Genomic DNA, 8,619 nt, shown 5'->3' with positions numbered 1-8,619 from the left:
TGAAAATGTGTGAACTATTTAAATTGCAGTGTGACATACTGTAGTAAATACAGAAACTGATTTATGCACTACCACTGAAATCCACTCTCCTTGGTGTGTGAAACCCATATACACACATTATGCCTTATTTAATATTTCAACTGCGTAGGTTAACAGTGTAAAATAAATAAGTGGCAAAGCCATTCAAAACTAGTTTTCTTTGTTAATAATTTACTATTACTGTAAATGGCATAAAACCTTTATAAATTATTTTGTTCCAACTTTGCAAACAACATGTAGCTTTAATTTTGAAAATTGCCTGTCAGAGATTAAAACTCAACAACTATTTCCTGGCCAAATCCTACATTTAAGAATTTTTAAGTAGCTTTGTACTTTATTGGAGTCTCTCCTGAAGCAGTGAATAAACTCATAGTCACTCATCACATTTGCTTCATTACTAATGGATAAACCAGCTGCTTCTGATGATCCCATTCCATTCAATGAATTGCTGATGATCCCCATTGACTGCATCTGTACTGAAAACAGAATACGTATGACTGTAACCTGTCAATGGATATAAACGTGCATAGAACCAAAATCCTCAAAATGCTAGTGTTGAAGCTAACAAAATCAGGGTTTATAGAACACCCACTAATGAAATCATCAGCTAATGTGGACTGCTCACCTCCAGGTTTTTTATGAAAGTACTGAAAAAAGTTGTGCAAAGTTCTCTAGAGAACGATGGTACTGCATTTCCTGCTACCCAGGGCTTACATAAGAGTCTGACTAGTCGGAAGTGGTCTCATATTGTTTCAAGAAATTCTGCCTCTGGAAGCAGAACTTTGGCAATGCTATCAAGGACATAACACTCTTTGAACATGGAGTAGGTAAAGGCCACTCTTCAGTATGGCTGCCCCATCTCAAGACAGTACAGTGGATCAGTTTTCTTCAGACTTGTAGCCTTATTTAACGAGCTTCATCTAGAAAGGTGCTAGGGCTTCTAGCAGGTGCTGATCACCCCCAAGAGCTGTTAAAGTCAATGCAAAATGAGGGCTCTCACCACCTGGCAAGATCAAGCCCAGACTCAGTGTAATATGGAAAAATACTGTCACATGACACTGTTTATGCAACAGGTAGTTTCAATTTGATATTGTTTCCTTCTTATACTTTACTATTTGTGAAACCTTGGTAGCACGTACAGAACAATATGGACATAGCTGCCATTCCCTCAGAGAGCCTCCCATCCAAGAATTTCCCCAAAACATGTTGTAGAAATGGGCCTGAGCTACAAGCCTAGATACAAATATCCTGAACTTGGGCGAAGCTTGAATCTGTTTTTGAATTTTATGTTTGGCTCCAACTCTATGATGAACTAAACAAAAATCCAGATATTAAATGCCCCTGAATTCTGGGGAAGTTCTAATCCATATTCATAGCAAACTGAAGATTGGGCTTCCCCGTTTATAGCTCTGTCCTGTGAGGTGCTGTTCAATTTCACTTCACTGGTGGCTGCATTTCAGCAGTGGATAAAATAACCCCTCTGCTGTATATGCTGAGTTGTATGTCCATTTCAATTTGTATCATCCTGTGGTGAGATAGTAAGGTTTTTTCTCTTAGTTTTTAACTGTTTAGTGGGATGTCTGTATGGGAATAAACATGTTAATTGTCAGAGACAAAGAAAATAGGCCTGATTCTACATTCCTTGTTCAGTCACAGCTCCAGCTGAGTTGTGAGTGCACATGGAATACAAGATCAGGCTCACTATCTGGTAATTAAAAGTGAGAGAGCTGCAAATATAATCAGATGCCACAATGTACATTTACCAGAAAGCATTTGTCACAGGGCTTTAAAATAGTTATTTAAGTAGCTAGGGGTGAAATCCAGAAAGGGGCTTAGGTGTTGTGACACTCAGTGTTGCAATGCCTAACTTTTAGGCCCCTAGCAAATCTCAGGAACAATTTAGCGATCCACAAAGCTGAGTTAATTGACCAGGCTTCCTATACAATGAATGGGGAGAGAAAGCCACCTAAGAATGAGATCCACAAAAGCCAGCATGCTAGGCAGGAAGCTGCCTAAGCTAGCCAATGGGAGATGCTGACCTGCTAAGACCATGCCCCTTTCTCAGAGATAGGTGCCTCAGTCCAGGATGCAGGGAGGTGCCTAGCTCTGCAGGAACAGGAACTCTTCCCTTGGCTTAGGCACCTAGGTAGTTTCTTGCTGGAATGAGTTCAGTGCTGGCCTTGTGCCACACAAAGCATCCAGAGAAAAATGGTGCTGGGGCCCACCTGATCACTTTTAGTCTAGTACTCCACTGAGATGTGGGGGAGACAGGTTCAACTCTCCTCTCTCCGGCAGGCCTGGGAAAGACTGGAAGTGGGGTCTCCTACCTCTCAGGAGTATGCTCTAACCACTGAGCTATTGGATAGTCTGATGTGGGGCTCCCTCAGTCTCTCCTGTTGAAGCTGTTCCACTGTAAACACCTATGCTAGGGCTATATCTTTGTAACTGAGAGCCAAATTTGGCCTCGAGAACCCTTTGGTGATTCAGTATAATTGATATTAAAAAAAAAATTAGGTTGAAAATCTTGCCTTCTCTGTTACTTTCTCCATTCCAGTCTTCAGCTCATGCACCATATTGCTGATTTGCTTTGCTTTGCTCAGGCTGTCACTAGATAATTCTTGATGATGACCAATATTCTGGTCAAAGTGAGAAAGTGGTTCCTTCCAGGCTTGCAAGAGTCTCAGTATCAACTGAGTTAGTTCTTCTCTCTTGAAAACAAAATATGAAAGAACTTTCCTATTAGTGGCATCAAAGCGTATGAACAGTTATGTTCTCATTGGGCACAGTATACTTAAACAGATAATGATACTTAAAATCTGGGCACACTTAAAATCTCTATGCATACAATTCATAACTAACTTTCAAATGTTTAGCAAATAACAGTTTCATGGGCTTCTTCTCTCTAGTTGTACATTAGTATGAACAAAAAACCAAAATGACTTTGCACATGCAACTTCTTCCCAAATTGCTTAGGATCTCATTCTGTAAATCAAATTCTGCATCAAAGTGGTGGTACTTCTTTAAATAGTGCTAAATTGATATCAGATGCTAAACTGCTGAGTTGTTAGATGGGAAAAAAAAGTCTTAAGGGAAAACTTTTAAAAGTGCCTAAGGCCCAGCTCCACAAAGGGACTCGGGCATTGCAATACCAAGCATTGCTGCTCTTAACTTTTAGGTGCCTAGAAAATCACAGGAACAAACACTCAGATGCACAAAGCCTGAGTTAGGTGCCTAGCTCCCTACACAATGAATGGGGAGAGACAGCTGCCTTAGGGCTCCTCTACATTGGGAGCGTACATCAGCATAGCTACGTCTCTCGGGGAGTGAAAATCCACACCCATGAGAAATGTAGCTATGCCTTCCTAACCCTCAGCGTGGACAGCACTAGGTCAATGGAAGAATTCTTCCATCGACCTAGCTACTGCCTCTCGGGGAGGTAGATTGCCTACATCAATGGGAGAACTCCCCCATTGGCATAGGTAGGGTCTATGAAGCACTACAGAGGCATAGCTGCAGCTGTTTCACTATTGAGGTATAAGTGTAGTCTGCAATCCACAAAAGCCAGCATGCTAGGTGGAGAACCACCTAAACTAGCCAATGGAGAGGCTAATGAGAGGGGTGTGTGTGATGAGCCTGGCCCCTCTCAGGAAGATAGGTGCCTATGCCCAGCCTGTGGGGAGGTGCCTATCTGTGCTTAACAATTTACAAAGGAAACCCCCTTGCCTGGAATCAGGTATCTTAGATGTCTAAGTAGTTTCTGGTGGGAATAAGTTAGGCACCTGCCTTGCTCCACACAAAACACCCAGAGGAGGAGTTGCTGGTTCCTACTGTCTAACTTTTAGCCCAGTGGTTGGAGCATTCCTTTCGGATGAGGGTAATGCAGCTCCAGTCCCCCACCCCAACCCCGTCTGAGTGGGAGAAGGGATGTGAACAGGAGGCTTCCACCTCGGAGCATTCTAACCACTGAGCTATGGGATAGTTTGATGTGGGGACTCACTGAATCTCTCCTTTTGAAGTTCTTCCACTGTGGCTAACTAATGAAAGAGTGATTGGAGCAGGGGGACTAGATTCTGGGTCTCCCACCTTCCACGTAGGTGCCCTAATCTCTAGATTACAAAGTCTCTGTGGCCCAGTTACATTTCCACTGTGGATAAATAAATAGTCTTTGAGCAAAAGTGCAAGAATGACTGGTTCAGTGCTTAGGGCACTACCTGATAGGTGGGAGAGAGAGGTGCAGTTGCCTTGTTCCAATCGCCCTTTCATTAGTTAGCCAAGTGGAACAGTTTTAACAGGAGAGATTGAGGGAGCCCAACATCAGAGTACCTTGTAACTCAGTGGTTAGAGCTTCCCTTGAGAGGCGGGAGACCCTCCTGGTCAAATCTTTTACTGCCTCTCAGGCGGGGGGGCAGGGGAGATTGAAGCTGGGTTTCCCACATCCCAGGTGAATGCTCTATCCACTGGGCTAAAAGCTGGGAGGCTGGAAACCCTTCCACTGGTGAGATTTTTGAAGTGGACCCAATGCAGTAGGCGACCTCTAAGCACACCTTAGGTGGCCAAATGCCTGTGTGTCCCCTGGTTCATGGATTGCTCCAGAGCTTATGCAGGAGATAGGCCTCTGGGTGCCTAGGGAGGCAGCAGTGCACATGCTCAGAGGCAGGAACTTCTATACCTAGGGAATTTTTACACTGAAAAACATAGGCACCAAGTGAGTATAGGCACCTATAGGGTTTGGTGGGAGTTTTGTGGATTGTAGTGGAGTCAAAACTGGGATTTAGGCACCTAAATACCTCTGGGTCTGGGGCTATGTGACTTAGGAGCCTAAGCTTCTGACTTTCCATGAGATTTAGGCTCCTAAATGCTTAAATTGCTTTTGAAAATGGCACTAAAGTCCCTTAGCTGCTTTTGAAACTGTTATCCTTCTTGTCAGCTGTATGTATTCTGAGCCAATCTGTTTTCACTTGTTTTCCCCATTATTTTAACTGTCAAAACCAAAGAGAAAAGTTGCTAAATAACACTTTTGTAGATTTTTTTCTTTTCTCCCATTTTTTCTTTGTATCCATCCCCCTTTTACAATATTTTTCACACCTGTCTTTGTGTCCTTGGCTTTTCAATGTCTGCTTTTCATCACTATTTTTAAAATACTGATTACTTTTCTTAGCTTTGAGCTCTTACAGTTTCTTTGCTTGATTTCTGTTCTTCACTATACTTTTTCCTCTTTGAAACATTTCTGTTTAAAAATATTTGCTTCTCTCCCCATCCCCCCCATGGTTTTCTCAAAATGGCTGTCTAAGTTTTACAGTGGCACTGATTAATCAAATTTATTTGTAGAGTTCACAGCTAATTCCTAGATTTGTCTTTCATTGTGCCAGAGTAAATTAAAGGGAAAATGTATCCCTCTCTGTCCTTTGGGATGTCTCACCTTTGCTTAAGTATTTCAGTGCCGTTTTTTTAACTGATGATTGTGAATTAATCTTATAGAGGCCCACAAACATTATTTCTTACAATATAGAAGGAAATTGGGATTAATTGTGAGATCTCAATTTCATCAGCCACCCTGCTTACACTCTGCAAATATGTAGGATGCAAGAACTTTAAAGAGGAAGCATCAGCTATAACTAAGGCTATGATTTTGTCACAGAGGTTGTGGAAGCCACGGAATCCGTGACTTCCAAAGACTTCTGGGACTTCAGCCCTGGCGGCTGAGAGCTGCAGGGTCCCACCAACTCCCGCAGCAGCAGGGAGCTGTAAGATACCCCCACCACCTGAGGCAGTTAGGCCCCCAAGCTCCCAGCTGCCATGGGCAGCAGGGGTACCCCATAGTTTCCAGCCAGCACAGGCAGGGGTACCCCACAGCTCCCTGGCCACCACCATGCAGGGGGACCCCGGAGCTCTGAGTCCCCACAGGTGGTGGGGGCCCCGGAGCTCCCAGCCAACCCACAGCTGCCCAGTCCTTTCCCATTTTATCATGGATATTTTTAGTAAAAGTCAGGAACAGGTCACAGGCAATACATTAAAAATCACGGAAGCCCCTGATCTGTCCCTGACTTTTACTAAAAATATCCATGACAAAATCTTAGCCTTAGCTATAACATTCCAAGAGTACAAAAATTCCCTGGCTGGGACTATGGTGAGAATTCACCTATTAGCCACGTGGGGGTCCCTACCCGCAGATGCTGAGCGTTTTCAACTTCCTTTGAAGCCTGTGGGGAGTGGAGGGTGCACAGCACTTTGCAGCATCGGGCCTGCCTCTTCGGTGATGACCTTCCTTCCTGCTTTAGAATCTGGCACACCTCAGTTTGACAAACTGTCCCCTTGAGTTTCCCCATACAAATTGTGGCTGTACCTTTCATCACTGCATGCCATATCAAATCCAGTGCAAGCTAATAGGGCCTTACCGGTATTTTTTGGACATACTCCTTGCCATTAGGCGTTAGCATCCTGGAGGTGTGGCATTTACCTGTCCATTTGCCCAACTCGTTTCCATTGGGTAGAAAGTTTTTTTCCTAAGGGAAAGAAAAATAACCCAACACACCAGATGTTGTAGAACTGTAGTTTGTAACTTTGGTGGTTTTCAACAGCCACTTTGTCACCTTGCATATTTCCTTTTGCCAAACCCCCACATTACAATCAAAACACGGACATACAGCGGGAAAACAGAGCTAGCCCATGGAGCTACTATGTCACACGTGGTGTGAGTAAATGAACACCGAGCAGGCAGTGCCAAGGCTTTCCTGCTGCTCCCGTCGGTGATCAGCGATACAGAACGGAGACAGCAAGCAACAGACAGACCGCATACCCAGCCCCGGGCTTGAACCGTCGGGAGGAGAGAGGAAGCCAGATGCTTTGGCAAACATGCCCTGAGGTCAGGGATCGCTGCGTGCCCAGTTCAGGTGGGCAGCGGAGGCGATCCCTGGGAGAGCAGGGGAGCCTGTGGCGTGGCAGGACGGGGCACTCACCAAGTCCAAGTAGAGCGCGGTGGAGAGGCTGTGTAGCCTGTCCGAGTGCTGGATCACCCGGTCGAAAAGATCAGACACGGACAAGAAGCGGCAGCTCGAGTCTCCCTGCCGGGCACAAATTGCCACGAAAACGGCTCCGGGCGGCTTCCCCAGCAGCCAGAGCAGGGCGCACAGCCAGGCGTAACCTGGGAAGAGCGGATGGATCAAGGCCAGCCCGCTACCCGGCAGGCAACGCTGTGGCGCGACTGGCGCGGGGTCGGGGGCAGCTGCTTACCTTTGCGCGCGGCGCGCATGGTGCAGGCGGGAGCGGCGGGCGGACGCTGGGCCGGGTGGCTCTGGGATGCCCCTGGCGCCCCTATATATGCGCGCGTGGCGCTGGGCACCAGGGTGAGCTAAGGCCACGCGGGTGCGTGCGGGGCGGCTGCTGTTCGTCACGGCTGGGTTCCTCAGCGCGGGCCCCCGGGCTTGCGGGGTTAGCAAAGGGCGCGGAGCGGGGCCCTGGCTCCGGGAAACGCCGAGCTCTGAGCGCGCTCCCCTGGGGCGGCGAGTGTTAACTAGGGGCCTATGGGAGAGCGAGGAAACGCTGGGCGGGGGTATTGGCTATTTCACACCAGCGCACACAGCCTGTGTGCCCCTAATGAACGGTCACGGGACTGGCCTCACCAGTCACTCCCCTGACTCAGTGTGGAATGAGGCCTGATCTATACTGGCACAAGGCAGAGAATAGGTCCTTTGTACATAGCACCTACACCGCGGGGGGGATGCACACTGTGGCCTTGGCCTCCATCAATGCTACTCTGGGCAGCACAGAGAACCACATCAGGCATGTTGGTGATTCCCCAGCTACCCCAGGCCGGCACAGAAGCGGCCATACTAGCCCCATACCATCCCCCTCTCTCAACCTCCCCCCTCCAGGGCTGGCCTTAGGGAAAACGGCACCCTGGGCAAGCTTGTATTTTGGCACCTGGCACTTGCAGGCACCACGCCTCCATTGACTGTGGCCCCTGCAGGCTCCATCGGCTCCCCTCCCCCCCCATCACCCACTAGAAGGGCTGCACAGGCAGGATCCCCCGGCCACTGACTACTCTGCCACAGGAAGGGGGAACCCAGGGTCTGGCCCACTGGCTCCACAGGGGCAAGGCCTGCTGCCTGCACCTCCCCACCAAGACTGGTAACTCGGGGTGGTATTGCCTGCCCTCTGCCTGTCTGGCCAGGTGCTCCAGCCCCGGGCTCACCTGCACTCACCCTGCTCTGGCAGCCCAGGCCCACCAGCTTGCAGAACTTGGATGGTGCCCCCCTGACCAAGGTGCCCTGGGCGGTTGGCAGGTTGCCCATGTTGCTTACCCCTAAGGGCAGCTCTGAACACCCCCATAAGGAAGGGGATTTTCAAAATTCCCAGATAATTTGAAGGGCAGGTCTGATGATTGGTCACCTGAGGGCAGGGAAGTAGAGTTCAAAGTGATGACCAGAGTGGTTAGAACAGGCATTGTGGGATACTTCTGGAGGCCGATCAGAGTGCATTAACAGATCAGGGCGTCCACACTGGTGTTGCGGTGCTCCAGCCATGGTGCACCAAGTGTTATGCCTCTCGCAGAGGTGGATTGGCAGGAGCGCTTCAGCCGTG

The 8,619-nt window shown here is 47.9% G+C and overlaps 1 protein-coding gene across 1 annotated transcript; it reads right to left on the bottom strand.

The window, feature by feature from the left end:
• LOC123361277 (prolactin-like) lies at nucleotides 1-7,549 on the bottom strand. Its single transcript, XM_045001362.1, has 5 exons — nucleotides 7,270-7,549; nucleotides 6,996-7,180; nucleotides 6,435-6,542; nucleotides 2,568-2,747; nucleotides 1-510 (listed from the first exon to the last, which is right to left on the bottom strand). Exons 1-5 carry the CDS (start codon nucleotides 7,286-7,288, stop codon nucleotides 316-318), a joined length of 687 nt encoding a protein of 228 aa, XP_044857297.1. The 5' UTR covers nucleotides 7,289-7,549; the 3' UTR covers nucleotides 1-315.
• Between the last annotated feature and the right edge of the window lie 1,070 nt (nucleotides 7,550-8,619).

The sequence above is a fragment of the Mauremys mutica genome, chromosome 1 (genome assembly GCF_020497125.1).
Source record: "Mauremys mutica isolate MM-2020 ecotype Southern chromosome 1, ASM2049712v1, whole genome shotgun sequence".
Taxonomy (NCBI): Eukaryota; Metazoa; Chordata; order Testudines; family Geoemydidae; genus Mauremys; species Mauremys mutica.
This window is presented reverse-complemented; position numbering and strand designations above follow the sequence as displayed.

Excerpts from the sequence above, each read along its gene's own strand:
- LOC123361277 (XM_045001362.1), bottom strand. Across the intron at positions 2,748-6,434 it reads AGTATGTCCAAAAAATACCG|AGAGAAGAACTAACTCAGTT; the intron begins GTAAGGCCCTAT and ends TTTGTTTTCAAG. Across the intron at positions 511-2,567 it reads TGGAGAAAGTAACAGAGAAG|ATGCAGTCAATGGGGATCAT; the intron begins GCAAGATTTTCA and ends TTTTCAGTACAG.